The sequence below is a fragment of the Thermobia domestica genome, chromosome 11, assembly GCF_964235325.1.
Source record: "Thermobia domestica chromosome 11, izTheDome1.hap1.1, whole genome shotgun sequence".
In the NCBI taxonomy this organism is placed as follows: Eukaryota; Metazoa; Arthropoda; class Insecta; order Zygentoma; family Lepismatidae; genus Thermobia; species Thermobia domestica.
The window spans coordinates 116,175,717-116,200,590 of record NC_137464.1 but is presented as its reverse complement, the minus strand read 5'-3'; the positions used below and the strand labels follow the sequence as shown (position 1 = coordinate 116,200,590).

General features: G+C 35.9%; 2 protein-coding genes across 3 annotated transcripts in view; one reads left to right on the top strand and one right to left on the bottom strand.

The window, feature by feature from the left end:
* The window catches only part of LOC145664376 (ubiquinone biosynthesis monooxygenase COQ6, mitochondrial-like), a 94,111-nt gene that overhangs the window by 33,919 nt on the left and 35,318 nt on the right, over positions 1-24,874 (top strand). The window contains exons 3-4 of one of the 2 annotated variants that reach the window (XM_081731028.1): positions 391-642; positions 14,951-15,175. In XM_081731028.1, the coding sequence (XP_081587154.1) occupies positions 391-642; positions 14,951-14,962 (264 nt within the window). In that variant the 3' untranslated portion in view covers positions 14,963-15,175. Of the gene's footprint in view, positions 1-390; positions 643-14,950; positions 15,176-24,874 lie in introns of those variants that run through there. The other variant, XM_081731027.1, reaches the window with a different exon arrangement.
* pyx (transient receptor potential channel pyrexia) lies at positions 15,812-21,919 on the bottom strand. Its single transcript, XM_081731026.1, has one exon. It carries the CDS (start codon positions 21,759-21,761, stop codon positions 18,978-18,980), a length of 2,784 nt encoding a protein of 927 aa, XP_081587152.1. The 5' UTR covers positions 21,762-21,919; the 3' UTR covers positions 15,812-18,977.

Here is a 24,874-nt window from a genome sequence, read left to right as displayed (position 1 = left end):
AGATATGACCAACTTATTGTAACAGTTGGAACCCCTGCCCTATTTTTCTTCCCTTCTAAGGGAGATATCAAAAAACGCTGAAACACGTCTTTAATTAACATGTCTGTGCTCTTAGGGGATTTCGATGTATGGCCTTTTTATTTTAACAATTACAACTTGCACCGTTTTCCTTCCCTTTTAAGGGAAACATCAAAAAATGCCGAAACACTTCTTTAATTGTTTAAATTAAAAGCCTAAAATATAACTACGTTCATAATAACTTTTTAGAAATATTTTTATACATAACATTAAATACAATATCGTTAGACATTTCTGTGTAGTGTGTTGCCTGTGTACAACTTCTCTTTTGTTTCAAATATTTGCTTTTAAATTTATGCTTTATTTTTGTAGGTGTGGGATGCATGCTCAGATGCTGTTATTACTTTTAACTACGACAACATGGATGAGGATGTGGCGTATATTGTTGAAAATGATTTAGTCCTTGATGCTTTGAATAAGGAAATAAAGAAGTTAGGAAATGTAAAGGTTATTTACAAAACCAAAGTGAAAGAATATACATTACCCTATAGTCATGTAAATTCAAATGATGATATGCCTTCTGTTCGTCTTGAAGATGGAACTGCATATACTTGTAGATTGTTGGTAAGTCATTTTTTTTCTTTAAATATACGTTCTTTATTACTGCAAATGGCTAATATGTATATTTTACGTACAGGGTTGATACGGCACGTACAGAAGCAGATGACAAAGGAAATGCATCCTAATATTTAAACAATGTCATTTCGTAATATATGAATTGGTACCACTAAATGTTCGTGCACTGAGGCTGTCGTGCATTGGTGTTGTATTGCATGATAGCTAGTATATGTGAGGCTGTGTAGTACCTTTTCGTGTACTGGGCCAAACGGTGGTGTAAAATTGGCACTTTTTCGATTTTCAAAGAGAAGAAATAATGGGTTTGCGGGTACTTAGAGCAAATTTATCCAAGACTACCAGTGTGTCCAAGGTGATGACTGCATACAGAACTCGTGACAAGATGAATAGTACGCGGAAATCAAATCCTAGATGAGACGGGTCGACGAATATATCGCCTGTTTATTTCAAGAACGACATAACTCAAAATTCCTAACTTTTCAGGAGAAGCGTTTAAAGTTTCGAAACGCAATGGAAACAAATGGGCCCAAGAACGACACAAAGTGCTCTCTAGCACTCAGTTTTAGAATCACATCTGTGAAATTTTTACCAGAGATAGACATCAAGATTAGCTTTCATTTTTTGTCCATAAGTCAATAAGGGCGATTTTTGAGTTATGTCATTCTTGAAATAAACAGGCGATATGTCATAAAGAACCGTAGAATTATTGCGCTACAATTGACTGCAAAACTCAGTGAACGTCTGGAACGATCTGTTTTTACAATCACAGTCCAACGAGAAATGCATGACCTCAACACCTGCGGCCAGGTTACAATTTTAAAACCTCTGATCACGCTTCCAAAGCATAGCGCAAAAAACTAGACCAATGCTGCAGTATATTTCGATGAATCGTCTTTCTCTTGTTTCCAACAACATACTGAATTTATGTATGGCAGATCCCAAAAGAGAGATATAGTCTAAACTGGTTTAGGTCCTACGGTAAAACATGGGGAAAGGGGGAACTCTTTTTTTAATTCTCAAATGATGAATTGGTGACAGTAATTGTGTGGACGTTTTGGTAACCAGGTGTATCCTATGGTACAAATATTGTTCCCTAACAATGATGCAGTTCTCAGTACTTCCTTTTTATACAAGAACCTTTGCAGAACATTTAGTAAGCAGTTTCTTCATCAACGAGATGAATTTACTAGCAACTGTGTAGACTTCATGTACTACTTCTGATATCTATGCAAAGCATGGGCTAGTCTAGATACATGTTTTAAATTAGTATTTATCATTTTCGAATTGTTACCAACTATATCATGTAAGGCGCTTCGTCGGTAACGAAAAGTAGCACTTTTATCGTAAGCAGTGCCATTTGGCAATTTTTGTTCAAGCATTGGTAAAACACTTTTGTGACTTTTTCTGGTCCATACATTTTTACCAGCATTGGCTTAACGGGACATAATCTTAAGGTGAATCACCACCCGCAAGTTAGTATGAATATTAGTTTGTTCTCTTAACTACTGCGTAATGAAAGTTACATGTTATAAATGTTGCACTATAAGATAGAGTTATGTTGTAACTACAGCACAAAAGACTGATTCCTTATGTATTCTGCTGTCGGAAAATGTAACAAATAATAGAATAGCTTAATTTCTTTTATGATGAGCACACAAGATGAAGCTTGCTTGCTAGATTTTGCTAGACCTGTGCTAGCATGGTTTTTTGTAATGTTTATATGTATCAGTAAACTATGTTAAAGTAACGATCTCATCATGAGAAGATAAGAATATTTTTTGATAGTTTGTCGTGTTATGTTTCACATTTTATACGAGTATTAATCAATATTTAAGTAAATAGATTTTGAAGGAGAAAACCTATGCGTAGAATGCCATAATGCGTCGTTGCCAATTATACGTGTACGTATATTATGACAGTTACAATAGGAAAATTCTTCGTTCGTAGCTTTCTAGCTCGAGAAGCGGAATGCTTGACGTCTACTTTAGTGTTTTGCCCATCTCGGGTGCGTATTCACCCATCACGCGGTTGTGTATTGTCTTAAGAGACAAATTTGTAGAGTTACATATTTGTTATTCATAGCACGTATATTGTATAATCATGCAAACTATGTCACCTTATGTACATACTTTACAAAATAAGGCTGATTGGGGCTTCATACGCTTGCTGCATGACCCTTCGACTACCATCAACCAATCACAGAGCGAAACTTGTAATATCAGGAGATAATACCTGGAACCTAGGTGGAAGCATTTCAGTGTAAGATAACTGTGGCTAGTGGTAGGAGCGTCTGCACATGTAGAGTGCCTTAATTGATTGGGGAATTAGCAAGTTTTGTAGATTTAATTTGACTGGTTGCTGCACTTCCATATAGCCTACTTCAGTATACTTAGCAGAAAATGGTTTAAGAAAAGATGAGATTCCAGAAAAACAACACTAGATTCGCGATCAGCATTAAATTCTGTGTAATTTGATACCCCCACATGATTTTTTGTGATTTTTTTAATGTTCGCGCATTTCTTCAAGATGGCGGCCAAAAGATATATTTCACATAACTATATGTATGTATATTTTTAATATGTGAAGAATTTTGACTTCACTTTAAACAAAAAAAAAAAAAAAAAAAAAAAGTGGGAATTAGTTCCACCTTTTTTGTATTTCGTCTCTAATAAGAGGTGCTCTGAGATGTTAATGACTAGTGTTGTAAAATTTCCGGAAATTTTGAACTTGTCGGTAAAAAAAACCGATTTTTCTGGTTTCTTTCCGGAAATTTTAGAAAAATTGGGAAAATAACAAAAATCTTTAATAAAAAAGGTTAATTTTACTACTAACGGAACATTTTTTTTTCGAACGCGTGAAAAAGGTAAATTCAGAAATTTCAATATTGCGAATATTTAAAAAAAGAAGCATTGGAAAATAAAACTGTTGTAATTATTCTTGATAATTTATAGTCTGCACTCCTTTCCTTTGTGCTTTTTAGTCGTTAGTCGTGGTTGTGCATTAATTACAGAATGTTAACAGTTGCATACACATCTACCATCATGAAGCATTTCTATTACAACAAATAGGGTTCTTGAATGAAACTGAATTCTTAATGTGCTTTTTGATCTGGTGAAATTTTGTTAATTTTAATCAAATTCCTTCTTAAAAGAGAGAACAGTAGGCAAATTTCACTAATACTCATGCATTAAAACATATTATTGCTATTATTTAATATTCTAATAATATTCTAGTAAATATAAAATAGTTTTCATTTTAAAAGCATAAAATATTAAAATATTCGAAACTTTCAATTTTTCCCAAATTCTACGCTCGGGAAAAAACTGTAAAAAACTGTTTTTTTTAACCCATAATTTCCGTTTTTTTCAGGCCTTCACAACACTATTAATGACACAATTTCCCCACCTAGCAGTGGCGAGTCCGGAAGGAACGCGTGCTGCCCCTGAAATGAATATATAACTCTTTTTGTGTTATTTCAACGAGACGAGACAACAAAAGTAGTTTCTGTCAACGTATTAGGCCAATAACCTGCTCTCAATCTGTTATTAGTACAAACTAGCTAATATTTCCAAGTTGTACAGTGGGTAATATTTTGCGCATGCCCGAAATTTCCATGCTTTTGCGCAAGAATAAAGAAATATAAACATTCCGTGGCCCAGTGGCGGATCTAGAAGGGATCGCGCGCCCCCTCAAGGGAAAATATAACTCCTTTTATGTTATTTTAATTGTGTGTTAAGTATTTTTGTGTCAGTATATTAGACCAATAATCTACTCTCAGTTTATCGTTAGTACAAAGTAGGTAATGTCGCAAGGTGTTAAGATCGGGTAATATTTTTCTCCTCTTCCAAACCTTCCTCCTTTTGAGCATGGATGAAAAGATTTTAATTCCGTGGCTCAGCGACGGTTCTAGAAGGGGTTGCGTGCCCCCCTTAAGGAGAAATGTAACTCGTTCTTTGTTTTTCCACAGACGACAAAAGTATTTTCTGTCAATGTGTTTGACCAGTAATCTGCTCTTCATTTATTATTACTAGCACAAACTAGCTAATATCCCAAAGTATTACAGCGAGTAACATTTTGCACCCATCCGAATCTTCTATCCTTTTACGCATCAAGGGTGAGACATAAACCTTCCATGACGGATCTAAAAAGGGGCTCGCGCCTCCTCAGGAAGAAGGTAACCCTTGTTGTCTTATTTTAACGAAATATAAATATTTTTGTCAAAACAATATACCAATAATTGCTTTTTGCGTCTGCTGTTAGTACAAAATAGCAAAATTCCCAAGTGTTAACAGCGGATAGTATTTTGGACTCCATCCAAACCTTCCATCCATTTAAGCATGAATGAACAGATGTAAACCTTCCGTAGCCCATTGGTGGATCTACAAAGGTACGCACCTCCCTCAAGGAAAATACGAGTATAACTACACCTGTGTTATTTCCACAGGCAACAAAAATACTTTTTTTTTTTTTTTTTTTTGGAGGAGGGGTGGTCAAGAGTAACTAATGCTCTCAATCTATTGTTAGTACAAACTAGCTAATAATCCGAAGTATTACAGCGGGTAATATTCTGCTCCCATCCAAACCTTCTATCCTCTTACCCATTAATAATAATAATAATAATAATAATAAAAAAAACTCGTGGCTCAGCGATAAATCCAGAATAGGTTGCCCCCTTTTTTCCCGTGAAGAGAGTATATGTATTATATATATATATATATATATATATATATATATATATATATATATATATATATATATATATATATATGGACATGAGGCGACAGGAGTATTTTTTCTGTCAATGTGTTAGACCAATAATCTGCTCTCAATCTATTGTTAATACCAATAGCTAGTATCCCCAAGTGTTACAGCTGGTAATATTTTGCGCTTCTTCCAAACGTACTATCATACTTTTGTATAAGAATGAAGAAATATGAACTTCCTGAGCCCTAAGGTTTAATTTACTGGAAAAAAATGTAAGATTTATTCGAGGCGGTTTTTGTGATGTTCCCAGGCTGGCCAGAGATGTATATTTAAAAAATAAAAGTCAGCGACTTCAAATTGAATTATTTAGAAGTCTTTAACAAGCTACAGAACGGAAGCAATAAGTCAGGACGTTATGAAAAAGAAAGAAGAAAAAAATCAATACCAGTTACCTCCTTTGAAAATTTCTGGCGCTGTTCCTGTTTTAGCAGGAACATGCAACTAAAAGTACTGTTTGCAAGCAGCTAAGCAGGATTACTTCTAGATAATTTGTCTGAAGATGAGAGGACTGCAGTGGGAAACTAGTTGCCACTTCAATTAATTTTTTGTGGCCCCGTGTTGCGTAGTCGCTAACGCTCTCGCATTCGGTGCGAGCGGTCCCGGTTTCGATTTCCGATGGGGCACTCGGTCGAAAAAGTGTAACACGCTTTTTCAGGCCAGCCACCCTGAATGAGGTTTTCCTGGGTTTTCCTCATTCACACCAGGCAAATGCCTGGGTGGTGCCTAACTTACAGGTCCCAGACCGCTTCCTTTCTTCCTTCCCTTTTCCCCGGATAGTGTGCTCGCCGAGGACGTTCTCCCTCAAATCATGAAGGGCTAAATGGCCTTAGATACCGAAAGTCCAGAAATCTAAATCCTAAATTCCTCAATTATTTTTTTTACCAATAAACCAACATTTGGTAAAGATGATTCTCACATATATAAACGAGGCATATTTTTTTAAGTAAGTACTGTTTCGAAATTCGACCGCTGCAGCAATGCGGTCGGCATCCCGCACATGCGCGTTGTGTACCTACATATGTTGACAAGTCACAGATCCCATTACAGAAACATTCGATCCTGTTTACGTTTGTTTGTGAGTAGTTAAAATTCCTACGCCGATTGAGAATCCCGCCGACTGTGAAATACGCGCTTTGATTTGTTTTGTTACTGCGAGAGGTGTAAAAGATGCCGAAATTCATCGACAGATTAGTAAAATATGTGGAGAAAACATTATGGGCGATGGAATGGTACGAAAATGGCTTGAGCTTTTAAAGATAGTCCACGAATATTTATGATGAACGAAATGGTCGACATTCTGTCCTCACTAAAGATTTGGTGCAGAAGGTTGACGAAAAAGTGAAAGAGAACAGACGCTTTACGATTTCGTTGTTATCTGATAAGTTTCCTTAAGTTTCAAGAAGTGTTCCGTTAAGTTTCAAGTTGAAATTGTGACTCAACGCTTAAATTATCGAAAGTTGTGGTTACACTGGATACCGAAAATGTTGACTGAGGTGCACAAAACCAAGTGTTTAGCCAATGCGTTGACTTTGCGTGAGCGGCACAGTGAGAAAGGGGATTATTTTTTAATCAAAATTGCCACAGGCTACGAAACATTGGTGGATTATGTTGCATCGGAATCTAAGCAACAATGCAAGGAATGGCGGCATTCAACATTACCCAATAAAGTGAAGTTCAAGCAACAATTTCAGCCTGGAAAATCATGTCTACTGTGTTTGGGACAGGAGGAAGGGGGTTACTTGTGGATTTTTTTCCTCGTGGTGAAATAATAAATAATAATAAATTCCACGACGTAATGTGAGTCCTTACAAAAACTGCGCCGTGCATTCTAAAACAAAAGGCGTGGCATGCTGAATAAGAGGATTGTTTTGGTTCGTGATAATGCCCGTCTACCCGCGGCAATTCCAACTAAAAATGTATTGCATCATTTGGCTGGAAGAACTTGATTATCCTCCATACAGTCCCGATCAAGCGCCCAGTGACTATCATGTGTTCCTGGATTTGAAGAAGCATCTGGTGGTCAGCGCAACGATGACGATGATGAGGTCAAAACGGCTCTGTTGCGGTGGTTGTCAAATCAGGTTGCAGACGTCTATGAGGATGGTATTCAAAGCTTGTTGTATGATACAATGAGTGCCTTAAATTTGGTGGAAACTATGTAGAAAAGTAAATTAAGGAGCTTCCATGTATCAATAAAATTGTTACGAAAAGTATACTTAAAAAAAAAATCAAAACAGTACTTACTGGTGAAAACTAATTTACGAAATTTCATACACTCATGCGGTTTGAACGAAATTTGCATCACCGAATATGTGTCTGTTTAGGTCGGCTCAAGGGTAACCTCAAAATAAATTTGGAAGAATTTCGATGGAAGTTCATGTAATTCGGATTCCACGTTAAAATGTAGATTTTGCGTCTCATATAGCCTTGATTCTGAAAAGGATACTAAACTCCAATCCAACCAATCTATGCACACAGTGCTAATTTCGAAATAAATAAATAAATAAATGCATCTATATGAAAATGCCCGATCGGGCATCCTTGCTGTCCAGAATTCAAAATCAGTATAGGGAGGAAACTAAAGATTTAAATTATTTAACTTTTGCCAGAATCCGGCTTTTGCTCAGTGTCGTCTCTGACGCTCGTATAACATTGCATATGGCAAAAGAGAAACGACGGAAACCACTCGTACGCTTGAATGAAACTTACATGCTTAACTTCTTTTTCGCAGACGAGAAAATTTTGCAGTCGGCAGGAAATATTACTGTGACAATGTTCCTGTAGTTAAGTGCAGTAGTGCATTAAATACGTATACAATCAAAAATTTTCATATGGGGAGGGGATGCTCTTCTTCCTGGCGTTCCATAACGCTACGCCACTAATAAGTTGTTAAATATCTGTGGCAATTTTGGGGCCACTGTTTCTCAACAACGTAGTCAGTGCTTAAAATCGCGGTATTAAGAACGCTTCCTTCACTGACTTCTAACTTTGGAAATTTCCTGAAAATTGTTTCCAAAATTTAGGATGAATATTATAAATGTGCAGATGAGCTATATATATATATATTTAAAAAAACCTCATTCATGCATTCAGCACAATGAATAGTAAAATGAACAGTAAGGTATCATTTACAAAGTACACTTTATACACGAATGTTTATGAAAATTGTGAAAGCAATAACAAATGACAGGAATGCGTCCAAACTCGTCAAGAGATTTGTGCAGCAGAGTGTGGCATACGAAACAGTTACAATTTGAGCGGGATTGCTTGTGCGTGAGGCCACCTATGCCCTCGGATCGGTGTACGGAGTAATACCGTAATAAGGCTGTAGCGTCACTGTATCTTGTCGACGTCAAAGGGTCAAGTATAACCTTTGAAGTGAGCTGCGTGGATGGCCTACGAGAAGACGGCTTTTCATACCGCGAAATTGTTAAACATACAGATGTCGCCACGCTGGTAGTGTGTATGTGAAAGCAATGGACAGAAGATGACCTACACAGTGACAATCAGATTGCGCGATGTGATTACAGTACATGATGACAAGCATCTTGTCCGCATGGCCATGACAAACCATATAGCATCGTCCAGAGTGTATACTAGAAGCTGAAGCACGATAACGGGTTTGGATTTGTCTTCACCAAAGGCATCTTCTGAATGTTGGAAGGGCGAGACTTATGGTTTACGTCATCTTCAATATATATCCAAAACTGCAAACTCCTCAGGCTATAATGCATCCATGAATATCGAGTTGTTGTGCTGAGTGGCAGGCGGTCATATTTTCGGACGAGTCCAGCTTCAACTTGCCCTACAATGACGCCCACGTACGAATTAGACGCTGTAGTAGTGAGCGCAATTTTCTAACGTGCAATGTCGACCTAACAGCGGGTAATAATGAAGTAGGACGTCACTGGATACAGCACACAATCTAGGCTGCTGCAGATTAAGAATAACCCCATCAGTGACTTACATTAGAGAAATTCTAGAAGGCGAAGTCATACCTTTCCTTCAGAGAATTCTTGACGTCATATAGTAAAATCTGTCAACTTGGCCACCTGTTCATCTTGGCCTGGTTCGTATTGAACCCTGCATTTTCACGTAAGACATTAATTAAGTTAGCCGCATTGAGGCAGTGTTTACCCTATGATGATAATGATAAATTTACCTGCGGATCTTGGCCACCCAAAATACCGTTTTGTTATTTTTCTTAACTCTTTAGTATTCCCATATGAGAGGCAGATGTTCTGTATTTGTGACTGGAAACAAAGAAGCATGAATTCCCATGATTTGTTTTTGGAAATCAATGGCCAGAACACTAACCTGATAAAGGGGTGGTGAAGGAAGATGTGAATAAGAAAAAGCACGTACAGGAATTCAAGAAATGGTTATACGTGTTTGTTCACCCTGTCTGTTTTAGTAAAACCATTAGCTATATCGGCTCCTTTCGCCAGTGGGGAGCTTTAGTACATTCCGGAAAATTCTCAAGGTTAAAACTAAGCATCTCAATTGTCAACCATTTGCACCTGACGGATTGTCGAAAGGTAGTGGAGGTTTTGAGATCTGAGTTCCTTGAAAATTTTCTCAAAATATATTTTGCTACGAGGGAAACACTGTAGCTCGTTAACAAGAGGTAGTTAACTACGTATATTGTTACGATTACTCTATATACATTATTTAAAAGTAGCTGTTGTGCCATTGCTTATGAAAATTTTACAATCAAGTAATACTAGAAATCCTATTCTAAAAAAAAAAAAAAAAAAAAAACACCAATCACACTTATTTTCTGTAAGTTAGCCACTTTTCAGTGGAACCGATGGTGGCTAACGTAGACAGGTTTTACTGTATTTCAACAGGACAATGCCCTATTAATTAATGGCATGTCTTGTCAATTTGTAGTAGAGAACATCGTATTTCTGGATTTCTTCTGGGTTTGGCTTCCTTTTTATTTTCTCCTTTCATCAATTTTTCCATAATCATTCATTTGTATTTATCATCCGTTTCCTGTAGCCTACATGACAAAAATGCGAGATGTGAAACTAAAATCTTCATTTCTTTTAACTTTTGATTTGCACGTGCCTCTTTGTTGTGAAATATTTATTTAATGTCTAAATCAATATGTGTGCATTTTTACTAGGTATATTTTTCGCACATTATATACGTATATGTACTACCGCTCTTAATGAATGAAATTTACTATTTTTCATTCTGAGCCTGGGCCAAAGCAGTTAAAATGTGCATTTTAATTATATGTTCAATATATAAAATACTGTACGGTGCAGATATGTTCTAATCGAACTTAATCAATCTACAACTATCGACACAATTACTAATTTATATTTGCGCTTACGTAGTATATTTTATTTGAGTGGATATTTGACTGCGATACATAGGCGTCTTTGGCGTGTTGGAACAAGGGGAGCATATCTCTTTCAAATATTTTGTGTAGAAAATGAAATAAATTAAGGCTGAAAATGATTACATAGAACAAGAAAAAATAGGAAGAACTGTTGAATGTTGTATTTATTATTAAGTAGTAGATAGTGTAACTTTTTGCACTCAATAATTACATGCAAGTTAATTTATTCTTCCCATTTATCTACTTATTCCATCTATGCACTTTAAACTTTAATCTATTTTACTACTTAGGTATTGAAACTAATAATGTAATTAATATTAGTAAAAGGAAATTGTCGACAAACAGAGCAAGCGATAGGTAAAGAGAAAAGAGGCATATGCATAATTTTAATGGGTGATATAAATGCTTTTATAGGAAGAAAGTAGGAAGGTAATATTATGTATAATACAATAATATGGTTTATAGGAAAGAGATGGGAGCTATAGGCGATTGATAAATTTTTGCCAAAAAGCTCGCTGATGCTTGAGAACATGTGGTTCAAATATAATAAAGCAGTAAGATATACTTGAAAGTTTCGATTTGATGAACAGAGGTACCAAATAAATTGAGTAAGGATAGGATAGGCTTCGAAGCCGTTTTTAAAAGGCAAGGGTTTTTTTGAGAGCTACTATTTTCCCATATCACAAGTAGCATCCAAATTTAAAATGTAATGAGAAAATAAGACGACACAAAAAACTAGACAATGAAAAAATTTGGAGATGGCAAAATGACAACATTCGTACATAACTTCGAAAGAAGTTGGAAGTAACAGGCACAGAAACTATTTGGTGTTGGGAGTTTTTGAACTTTGTACGTGCCATATAATGGTGCAATATCGTGAAGGGAGAACTATTAAACATTGATTACAAAATATTGAGGAAAATGAAGAACAGAAAAGTATGAGAAAGAAAATTGTATCTCGAAAAATATGCGTTGAAAGTTAAGCAAGATTTAAGGAAAAAGAATTGTCAAAACCAGGGAAGCGTGTATTAGACACGAAGGTAGGACAATGGAAATTAGGAAGGCTAAATAATTCTCATAATCTATAACAGGTAAATTCGGTTGAAATCAAAAGAAATCAAAGTAGAGCAACTATGAGAATATAGTAACTAAGGATAGAAGTGGTTTTAGCAAGTGAAATAAAATTTTAGGCAAATGGAAGAGTTATATGAGAACAAAAATTAACCACATGTTTTAGGTAGTGAAAAGCAATACGAAATAAACGAGAATGACGAAATATTTCCTATAAGGAGGGAAGATTTCAAGAAAACTGTTAGGGAAAGTAAGAAGGAAAGTCAACTGAAGTAATAATATGCATTTATTAAGAATGTAAGAGGAAAAGAAAAAAATCAGTTTGTAATTAAATACACGAAACAAGAGAGTTAGGATGAGATTTCTTATGGACAATTGGTTTCATTAGCTAAGAAATCGAATGCAAAACAATGTGTAGATTATAGAAAATAAAATTAAAATAGCTCATTGTGCAGCTGAAATATTGCTTGCATCATACAAAAGAGAAGAAATTATATGAACTAACAGATGAGGAAGTTGAAGAACAGTTTGTATTTTGAAATAAAAGAAGAGGAGGCACTGAAAATACAATTAACTTGCTTCGAGTAATGGGTAAACGATTTTTGGACAGTGAAAACAAAAGACGTGTATGTGTAGTATTCAGTAATTTAGAAAACTCTTTTAGCAGCCTTAGCTGATAATTTTGATAGAAGTACTAAATTAAAAAACGACAAAATTCAGTATAGTGATAGAAAATTCAGAAGAAACAAATATGAATAGATCAATAAGGATTGAAATAGAAGATGTAACAAAGGATAAGCATAATTTAGTTCCTATTTTGAAGAATATTCGTGAAGGACTTGACTATAAGTAAAGTTGTTTTGGTAGAATGGTTAGAATCAAAAGCTTTCCACATAATGTGGCTGTTGTTCTGGAATCTGAGTCGAAGATTAACATCATATTGGAAAAATTAAGAAAAAGCGCCCAATGGAAATAAATACGTGAAGATGAAAACAATAGTGGTTCGAGTAAGAGAGTGCTGTCAGCTACAGAATTCAAAAGGGAATTATTAGAATAAGTTACTAAGCCATTGGTCCATTTCTGACCTAGGTATTGGTTTGTACAATTCAAATGTCCGCCGGCGGTATATTAAAAAAAAAAAAAAAAAAAAAAAACTATTATATCTGGTTAATCAAGGTAGTCTCCTGCTGTAGTCATACTTTTTCATAACTGAGCCAATGAGTAGATTCCATATGAAAGAAGTCTGGAGTGTGCCATGTGAAGGATTTCTCAGTCGCATGTTGCACGCCCAGTCAGTAGGGAAGATTTTTCTCTGCCAAGAGGTAATTGAGATGCCGGCTAGGTCAAAAGAAAATTATAAAAATAGTGTTGTAGCTACCTTAATCAATGACTTTTGCAGTGTCCAGTCGATTGATACCATTGAAGTTAATTTTTCACTTACATATTTTAAAACAGTACATAATTCCAACAGTAGTGTGTGTTGGAATTCAACTGTCAATGGTTATACACATTGAAATCTCAAATTTTTGCGTAGATAAATTTTTCATAATTCCTTTGCAATGCATGATACCCAAAATCCTTGGAAAAGAAATTTTCGTAACGCTGATATATTAAACCAGTCTGGGGCAAAGAATTTCTGTAGATGCGTGTTGTTATTATTTTTATTATTTACTTTTTAATATTATTTTGGATTTCAGACTTCTACTATTGTATCAATCAGTTGGTAAAATTCGTTTTAATTTTTCGAATTTGTGCGTAGAGTTTCCCTTGAATAACGGTCATTGTGCAAGTTAATTAAGGCCGGAAGAGGTGGTAGTCCGTGGGGGAAAGTCAATAGAATATGGTGGATGATAAACAGTTTCATACTGCAACTAATGGTGAGTGACATGTGAACATCCATTATCGTGCAACACGAAGGTATAGTGTCTGTTTAGTATTTGTATATGCTTGCGAACATTTCATGGAGTGCATCACTGTAATGTTCCTCAGTAATTGTGTTCGTCTCGACGAAAACAAATGTGATGTATCACCCTAGCATACCAGTAACAACGATCATACGGGTTGAGGAATAATTTTGGAAGCCGTCCTGGACATTGATCACGATCCACCCACTGTTGTAACCATTTACTATTGTCGTAACAGATCAGTTTAATTTATTTCATCAGAAATGACAATCCAATGCAGAAAACTTTCCCGATTAGTCCGTAAACTCAGAGGACTGCACATCTCCAGATCCTTATTGGCCGGTGTCAACTCATGTTGCATCACGGTACCGATCCTGCGGAGCCGCCGAATGTCTAATTCGTCTGGAATTGCACGAATACTTCTCCGAGGGTCCGCTTTCACGGTGTTCCTGAGGGGCTAACAACATGCTGTTGGTCAGTGGCCGCGGAGCTAATTTTTCGGTGCTGTACCATTGATGCGAAATTATGGTCTGAGAGATCGCGATAGAAGGTATGATGGACGAGAAAATAAGAGAAGAGAAGAATGACCATAATTTAGGGACTGTGAACATCGAATATTTCCTATGTTAAAGAGATTCTCAGAGTACCGTAATGACAAGGACACCTTTACATTTTTAGCATGAGTTCGATCTGTAATGTTATATGATCTTTATAACAAAGAATTATATTGGTAAATATAAAAACCGAAATACACTACCTCTTAATTCAAGTAGATTTCAAATTGAATCTTACTTTTGTCGTAAATGTCCATAATTAAGCCTACAAATTTTCTCTGCTCCTATCATCCCCCTCAATCTTAACAAGCCAGAGACATGTTGCGATATATATATATGACTTGTAGTAATAATTAAATATAAGTGTACTTCTTTTTCTGCATTGTCATAACTTAATGGAATTCTCTTTAAATGATCATCAAAAAAATTATGAATACTGATCGTACTTATATTTCACGTAGTAATGGGAATAACGAACAGAATAGTACCGTGGCAGAATAGTTACTACGAGGGTCGGCTGATAAGTTCTCGGCCCGACCCCCTTCCGAATGTACTACCCTGATGTAATTGATGTCATGTGAAATGTTGATCTTTTATATGTTTAAGTACCAAATTTCACGATTCTACCATGAAAAGTTTTTATTTTACAGGTAATTGAATGAACCATGGCGGAGCCAGATGTCAAATTCACCAAAGAGGACCTGCAACAGAAGTCGTCCAAGGAAAACCATAGTTGCATGCTAGACACATTGGGTGGACAGTGCCCTTCCGAACTTCAATCGTGGTGAATTTTCAACAGAAGATGGTGACAGTTGTGGCAGGCCAGTGTCAGTGTCAACTCCGGAAAAAGTGGACCAGATTCATGACCTGATTTTGAGCAACATACGGATTTTGCTTCAAGAGATAGCTGACAAAGTGCACATATCCAAAGAACGTATTGGGTCAATAATCCATGATCAGTTGGACATGCGCAAGCTTTCTACGAAATGGATTCCGAAATGTTTGAACGCAGATCAGAAACGCGAACGTGTGAGATCATCACAGGTGATTTTACGGCATTTTGCGAAATCCAAGGACGATTTTTTGAATCGGCTTGTTACCCAGGATGAAATGTAGTTGCATTACTTTGATCCGGAAACCAAACAGCAGTCATTCGAGTGGCGCCACTCAGGATCTCCAAGGCCCAAAAAATTCAAACCACAAGAGTCCGCAGGGAAGGTGCTTGCCTCAATGTTCTGGGATAAGGATGGTGTTTTGCTCTCAGACTACCTTCCAAAAGGCCAAACCGTAACTGCAGAGTATTACTGCAGTCTGCTGGCTAAGGTAAAGGACGCTATTAAAGAAAAGTGCCACGGAAAGTTTGACACGAGGTGTCTTGTTCTTGCATGACAATGCTCCCGTCCACAAGGCTGGCAGAACAATGGATTTTCTGAGGGACCTAGGGTTTCAGTGCATTGACCACACACCTTACTCACCAGATCTTGCCCCTTCTGATTATTATTTGTTTCCAAAACTCAAAACAGCAGTGAAAGGACAGAAATTTCACAGTGATGAAGAGGTGATAACAGTTGCGGAACAGTTTTTTGCAGACCTTGAGTGTTTTGTAGGGTTGAAGAAGTTGCAGCATCGAAGTGCCACGTGTGTTGACCTTCGAGGGGCCTATGTTGAATAGCCTCACACTTTCATGCCTGCAGCTCAAGTCCTTCTGGGTCGGGCCGAGAACTTATCAGCCCACCCTCGTATATTATTAAAAATAAATTGCACAATTATTCAATATAGATGTAATGTAATTGCTCGTTGGAAAATACGAAATTATTCATATCAATACCCACCTGCATACATTGGTTATTGTGAAAGTTCATCTAAATCGATTAAGGTCCCCACTAACGAAACACACAAATTACTCCAATATTACCGTTATATAATCCGTCCATATTACCGTGATCTAATTTGTGAACTTGACTCTCATCCCTTTCTCTGATTTTAGAAGCATTGCAGTTTTTATTTTATTTAATAATCTTCGTAAATAATAGTTGATCGTAAACTTACGGCATACTGTTTAGGATAAACATGTGATTTATACAATATTTGTAAGTAGAAAATGTTATTAGTGTCTGAAGCGTAACCTATACTCCAAAAGACAAGGATTATTGTAATTTATTCTGGTGTTGGGTTAAGATAAATTACAATTTTGGACTAAATGTTAGTTCGGATGTATTTCTCTAGTGTTGCTAGTATTGGAAGCATTTATACGTATGAGAGCTGTTTATTGATGATAAGTGATTGGTGTAGTAGGAATAATGACAAATCCGCAATATTTTGATATTAGAGAGTTGTAGTTAAAATATAAGAGAAAATGAGATGTTATTTGTAATATTGCGAGTGTATTTCAGTGATATAGTATGGTGTATTGAAAAGAAGAGAGTTGTGTTGCTAATATATGTTCCTGTCATATGTTAGATGAAGCCCTGTCATGCATAATGAATACCAAATTGTGAGAATGTAATAGTGTTTATATTAAATGAGATTAAGCTGAGAGCTTATCTATTTATTAAGTCTTATGCGGTTAATGTTTAGCTATTAGTATATCCTCGGCATCTTCATCTATATACTTATATATGATGATCGTGATATCGGTTGGTTATTGGATAGATCGTCTTTGTATGCAAGTTGCCTAAGTATGGGAAGGGTTACCTAGTTTTTCTTTACATTACATGGATGTTATGTAGTATCACCTTAATACTACATTACTTCACTTACCTGGAAGAGTTGCTGTGGTCAAAATCACTATTGCAGCGAAACGACATTATATCGAAGAAACCTACTAAATTGAGAAACAAATTACAATATTTGTTCCCTTGATTTTTTCTTCATTTTATTTTTTTTATGCTGTTGTGTAATTTAGCCGTCAGATGTGTCCGTAATGCAAACACACCAGGATTGTCCAAACGCAACAGGAGTTGTGGTAAAATACATGTGGTCTGAGGGGCTGAGCACCAGCCTCAACTGTGATAAAATGTATGACTGTTCAGGGGCAGACTCTGTGTCGAAGTAATTAACACATTGGAACAATACGATTGAGATCCGGGTTCGATTCTCGATTTGTCATGCATTTTTTCAATCTTTGTATATCATATATGTAATAAGTGATATTTTGGTCTATTTATGTATTTATTTTCATTTAAACGTACAGTTCAAATTACATACTTCAATGATAGACAAATGTAATATAAATTCAAACATTTAAGCATTAATTTAAAAGAAGTATATAAAAATACTAATAAATATGGATATACACGTAGAAACATGTACAGTGAAGAACTACAATACAACATTCTTATAATTAAACTACGGACAAGACAAGAAATATAAGGAACATAATGTCTCTGGTAGTGTAGTGAACGCGACACGCAGAGAAACTTTTATTATTTTTTAAGTTTTCATTTATAACCCTGCTTTAGTCTTAATTCGTTGAAATCTTCCAACCTTACGAGTGTTCTCTTCAGTTGGGTGTGAAGGTAGGAAGGGTACTTCTCATTTTGAAGGGAGTTTAGGATATATAATTGAATACACCTACTAATTTGAAGCAACGAGCAATTCCGTTATCATCTCTTGTTTTTTCGCCAAAAATGCCAGTTTTATTTTTTCTCTCGGTAATCAATTTTGTCTTTAATTTTATTAATAATAATTTTTGAATGAAATAAGGATGATTATTTTTTAACGGATTTTGTGGGACATTTGAACTTCTGTGTGTATCTAGTCAATGTAGGATTCTGCAAGATTGCTATGCTTCCAAACTTTTTTTTTAAATTGTGTTTTAGAGCTACTTAATACCTATATTTTTTGTATTATGTTGGTTCTCTAGTAAATGTTTTTCCACTCCTGAAAATGATGAGGTTTTACTTTTAATTCCCTGATATTTTCTTTTTAATTCTAGTTCTTATATGGCATTTCGTCATTCCTGTGTAATTTCCTATGCATTGATATAATGGCTTCATGCACCCTTGAGTCGGTATCTTTCTCCGTGTAATAACTTTTAATACTCAAAAACTTAAAAAAGAAAGAAAACATATATATATATCTTGGATTTAATTTGTTGAAGCGCATAGAAGCTCAATGAATATAGTGAGTGTCTTTGGTATTTCGTCACTTCTGTAGATTGTTATATCTAAGAAACTTATTCTTCGTCTGTCTTTCTTTTCAAGAGCGAACCTATTACGTATGTTTTTTAACTCCGGGATAAGTATTGTAATTGAACATCATCTTGATATAAAAATAGAGTATCACCATCCACATATCGAAAATATCGTGTGTACTGTAGACATGCAAATGTGATGTTTATTTTTTATTGGCGGGTAAGTAAGTTTTTAAGCAAGCACGGTATTATGTTGTAGACACACAGTAACATTTTACTGTCTTCTTGTATTAGAAATATCTTTTCTATTAATTTAACTATTTCACTTTCAGTCACACACTAACGAAACTAGATTTGTCCATATGAAGGTCAAGTATGTTTGACATTGAGCCATATTTTTCTTTCTTTCATTTTTTTTTTAATTTTTTTTAGTTAATAATGACCTAAGTCCAACGAAATCAGGTATTTCATCTTATACATCAGCCATTTGTTGTTTACTGTTGTCCTATTTAAAAATGGAGTTTTAGATGATAGAAAGTAAACTAACGTTCGCATGGAGGAAAGAGCCTTATGACATTACTTTCATCGACTGGCGTTGTTGGTGCTGATATTGTTCTGTTTCGCTTAATTTGTAGTGCCTCTTTTAAATCTTTGTTTGTTGTTTTACAATAGTTCGTTATAATGCATAATTTTTTATTTATTGCCTGGAGTTCTTCTCCAAGTTCTGCTATTAATGCATCATGCAGACCAGCATCTATTGATAGATCAGATACATGAGCTCGAATTTGACCAGATTGATCCCAACGTTCGTAACCGTTTGTTGATTTTTGTGAATATATTGATCCATATTTGGGTAAACGGCGTTTACGTCGGTTGTAACGAGTCGCAACTAGTTTGTAAGCATTTTCTATCATATCTTTTGGTAATCGATTCTCGCGTGGGTCGTTTGGACGGATATAGAATGCCCAGTGATACGCAGATGGTACTAAGAGAGCATTCTGATGGAACACCTTCAGAAATTTTCGTGGTAAACAATGTAGGAGCCTGGAGAATAGCATTCCTTCAATATGCGAAATTAGCTCAGCTTCACGCACAAGTCTGTCAAGTCCTGCCGATTTTTGTAGTCCTTGTATATCACTAACTGCTAACCCTACCAACAAATTCATAAGGATTATGGTCACTAGAAGAGTAAATGCTAGGAAAATAATGTGAGCCGTGCCTGGGTATAATACTGGTTCTTCCTTGTTGTAAAACATGTCTTCATATTCAAGTTCTCCAGACATCATAACGACTGTTTTTAGTAAACCAACAATAGCATAGGAAAAGGCAGGGTGGTTGGGTAAAAGTACACCAAAACTCAGAGCAAACGCAACTAGTAACCAAACGTAGGCTAGAAGAAACTTGCCGAAATTCACAGCAACGGTTGTAAACATTTGGACATACAGCCCAAATATTGGGAAGCGTCCTACCATCATCATTAATTCCAACCATGTGCAAAATATTCCAATTGCTGCCACATGATGTTGCCAACAATCTATTGTTCGTGTTTGACTACCTTCTGGGTCATAATCATAGATACTGCAAAGGAAGACACTAGTAATAATAATCCATTGAACCCAATTTTCCCATTCTTTTAGATATTTTTTATAGTCATGCAGTAACTGAAATATTTCTTTAGCTAGTAGTAACATAGTTAGTACAAGTAGGAAAATACCATCAACGATGATAAACGTTGAGAATTTATTTTGTGTATCGCGTGAGCGAGAATAAACTGTGTGGTTTAAATTGCATTTTATGGCCAAATGAGAATACCCACGCAAGTATACCCCAATAATGTACATGGTGTAAAGTATAACAAAGATAACATGGAAAAGAAGGCTAATGAGAAAGAATTTCCGAATTAACTGCCATTTGAGATATAGAAATGCTTCACAAAGTGGATGTTTAAGAAACTGCCGTTGGCCTGCTTGAATGAAATGCATCAAAAGTACACTCTCTCCATGTTCAGCATGTGGTACTAAAACTCGAAAATTAAGTTTCAGTTCGCAGTCAACGTCGTTGATGTCGTGTTCGTTAAGGCTGATGGCATTGTCCATTTTTTCTTGAAAAATTGGAAGGATGTCCGGTGTACGACGAACAATGAAAGACAGTACAGATACACCACCTTTAGTTTTAGCTGTGACATCACCACCGTAGTTAATTAGCAAATTAACACAGTAGGAAAATTCATTAAGTGCCGCAATGTGAAGAGGAGAATAACCATATTTATCTTGCTGATTAACCTGCGCACCTGATTCTAAAAGTATTCGTACACATTCGAATGAGCGTGAACCTTTAACAATTGCACTATGCAGTGGCGTACGACCATCTATGTCTTTTGCGTTTGGGTCAGCACCTCTGTCTAAAAGTAATTCTAGTGTTTCTGGGGATTGTGCCAGTGCTGCAAGATGCAGTGGTGTTTGTAGTCGTTTGTTAGTTGATCGAAAATCAGCACCTGCGTCTAAGAGTATTCGAGCGCATTGAACGTTCCCATCCTCTGCTGCAAGATGTAATGGAGTTACTTTGTTGGTACCGTACTGGACACGAGTATCAGCACCATTTTCGAGTAGCAATTTAATACAGTCAGGATAACCGAAAGCAGCAGCAACGTGGAGGGGTGTTTCGCTAAACACCATTGAACTGTTAGGAATGGCACCAGCATCTAGCAATGCTTTTGCACAATCTGTGGCATTCACCTGTACTGCATACGACAACGGTGTTCTACCTTGGGTTGTTAACAAACCTGCATTTACATCGGCACCTGCTTTCACAAGAGCTTGTACACATTCAAGGCTACCAATGTTAGCTGCACAGTGAAGAGGAGTTGCTTGTTGCTTATTATCCCACACATTAACAGAAGCACCTTTCTCTATTAAGAATGTTACACAGTCTTTAGATCCGGAGCAAGCAGCCAAATGAAGAAGTGACCTTCCGTCTCCATCGGTGACTGATACTTTAACTCCTGCCTCTATAAAATGACGAACAGCAGGAAGATTTCCTCGCCAAGATGCAAGCAGTAGTGCTGCTATTTGCTGAGTTTCTTCGCAACAAATGTTCATGATGCGTTGAATGTCTCCTGCTTCTAGAAATGATTCAATTTCCTCTATCTGTTGCGGATCCATCTCTCGTATTCCACTTGATATCTCGCTTGAACTCCAGATAGCTTGGAACGAGTCAAAGTACTCGGAAGGCCTACGAGCTTCGACGTCCTCACAATGAAGACTCGTATCTTCAATTTTGTCGTCTTCACTTGAAATGCTAACCTTTTCTGGGTTTACCTGTTCCATCTTCCTGCGTCGAGATAACCATCGTCGCCGGAGTTCGGCCTTCTCCTAAAAATAAGAAGAAAGAATCGTTAAATTAGTAATAACTCTGAACATTTTTTTACAACAGGATTATATACTTAATCCGAAAGCTAAGCTAAAATACTCCATCTTCAATCTGGTGTAGCATCGACTACCTATATGTTTAAATTTAATCATTACAAGTACATACATTGCCTGTTGGTGACAGCTTTTAATGTTGATAATAATTGTAAAATAATAAAAATAAGAAAACGTTAATAGAACTTTTAAAAACATTACGTTTATAAAATGCTCTAAAAAAGAGAAAATAATATTTATAGTGGGGTGAGATAAGGAGATTGGACTAAGAGTAAGAGCACTAGGCGTGACTGAATATAATAGATTATAGCGAACCATTTCCATGATATCCAGAAAAACTTTAGCTCTCAACCTTGAGAAAAGCTCTCAATACTTTCAGTCGAACTTCTTCAATTTACCCCTCTTTCCCCAAACAAGCTTTTTAAGTTCATTTTATAAAAGCATTGTTTTTTAGAAATATTTTTACGGTTAATATTATTATTTTACTTTCTATTGTAAGATGTTTTTAGATTAAATCAGTTCTTGATAGGAGGAGAATGTTGTAGTAGGTACCTTACAATATATTAATAAACTCTGGTTGTCTAAATTCGTATGAATGCTCAAACTGTGAGATCAACAGGACATCTACCCGTCAGCATCCAACCAAATTTTCTATGAGGGTTTGTGTTGTATAAGCAACAGCACTCGATAATTATTTCTGAATAATTAATTTTATTAATTTTACAGTAAAACTGTAAGCTACAGCGAAAATTATGTGAAACTATTGTATCGTCGTCGGTCTTACGTTTCTAGGTACAAGATTTCAGAGCTGTAGTTAGTGGGGAAATGCTTGAAATTTAACGCAAAAGACATTTTTGATTGGGATAATTTTAAAGTGACTGAATAATTAGTTTTCTTATAACAGAGACTTGTTTTCTCTTGGGTGATTTTTGGGCATGAAAATATAATTACATTTATGCAATTTCTTGACAAAAGGATGGCTTATAATTCATATGGAATATTTTGAGACTGCGCGGGAGAAACAGTGTGTGAAAAAAACATGTTTTCAAGAGGCGATATTTTTATTTTACCAAGCATAACCATGAATCACTTATAATAACAGTACCAAGACGCGATTATTCAATTCATGTTTAGAATTGACTTATACCAAGTTGACTGGAGGTGGAGCATGACACACAGATCTCCAATTTTGACTTATCTCATTTTGGCCAATTTCTGACTTATACTGTTTCTCCGGCACAATCTAAAGTTATTAAACGAAATAAACTGGAATTTCTTCCTTTATAGAAAGAACATTACTTTTTTACAAATGATTTGAACTGTACTTAGGTTTACACCTGTACACAGGAAAAAGGAAAGTATTATCAACAAAAAGGAAATTGTAGGAGGAGTTATGAAAATTAGTAACATCATTTACGCCATCACAGGATAACACATCTGGCCTCTCACACCAACCAATCACGTTATAAGTCTGCTCTATGTAGTCCACTCCGCCTCCGGTTCAGGTCTATTAGTAAGGATCAGTAATCAGGTCTATTAGATCATCTATGTTCAAGATGTCAGCTGAAAATGTTTTATCTGTGAGAAACTTCTCGATGATGGTGTTACATGCATAGTAAAAGAAAAGGGACTGAAAACATTAGTAGACTGCAGTATTAAAGTGAAAGATAGAAACGAATGTCAACTTAAGGGACTGAGAAGTGTTCCACTTTATGAACAATGTAAAAAAACTTTTCACAAAAACAAAAAATAGCAAAGCGTTGCTATTACAACGTACTTCACCTACGCCGATAACCCTTAGGTCAGAAGTACTAAGATTTAATTATCAAGAAGCCTGCCTGTTTTGTAGACAATGTACATCAGATGAATTTTTAAAGAGACAGAGTAAAAACTTGCGAGTGAGCGTGAGACTGTACATCCCATCGAAACCATTCAAGTTGAAGATTCTTTTATGAAAGTAGCCGACAGAAGAAATGACGACTGGGGCAAAGAAGTTAGTATTAGGATTGGCAATGTTCATGATTTAAAGTTAGTTACTGCTGAAGCCAGATACCATTCTTCATGCATGAAAAAATTCTACAAGATTTCTTCTGGAATGAAACGTGGTCGTCCGGAAGATATGTTTCAGATGTCAGGGCTTATACTTTCAACTACCTTGAAGCTCACAAGGAAGAGTGCCAATTTTCATTCAGTGAATTTTTTCAATATTGTAATGTTCAACTGCCAACTTAAAAAAGCAAGAAATTAAACTGAATGAAAATTACTCAGAAGATATTATTATATCAACAAATAAAGAATGCAGCGTGTAGAAAAATCGAAACTTGAAAAAAAAAAAAAAAAAAAAAAAAAAAAGCTGGCTCAGCATATGATGCACACAGTCATAACGAAGAGAGAGCATTAAGAAGATGCTTACTACCGTACTTTTGATTAAGATGCGCCGCAAGTCTTACTTGCGATAAGGATAAAAGATATTTTGGGTAGCTGCTGTAATTATGACGTGAGAAATTGTTATCCTTTTTCTTTCCCGTTCTTTGCCGTGTCTTGTTTTTCAAGATAGTAGTATCAAGAAGGCATTTTAAGGTCCTATTAATGAATGAATTAACGTCATTCAAAGATTATGATTACGTGATACGACCTACAGGGAGGAGACTATTCATCAGTTTCCTAAACCTGGGATCTGATATCTTCAGCAATTTGCCTGGCTGTCATTATGATTCTCAACTTCTCTTCGTCCACAAACTTACGCTTTTGAGGATCAAACTATGCATCCGTGAGAATTTTATGCCCTGTATCAGGGAAGCAAACTATGGGCTTTATGTTTTTGTTTCTTACTATAACAATATCTTCTGAGTAATTTTCTTTCAGTTTAGTTCTTATTGCTTTCTCAAGTTGGCAGTTTATCAGTATAATATTGAAAAAATTCACTGAATGAAAATTGGCACTCTTCCTTGTGAACTTCAAGGTAGTTGAAAGTATTAGCCCTGACATCTGAAAAAACATTATCTTTCGGACGACCA

Coding starts and splice junctions, on each gene's coding strand:
- pyx (XM_081731026.1), bottom strand. CDS start 21,761: ATGGAACAGGTAAACCCAGAAAAGGTTAGCATTTCAAGTGAAGACGAC.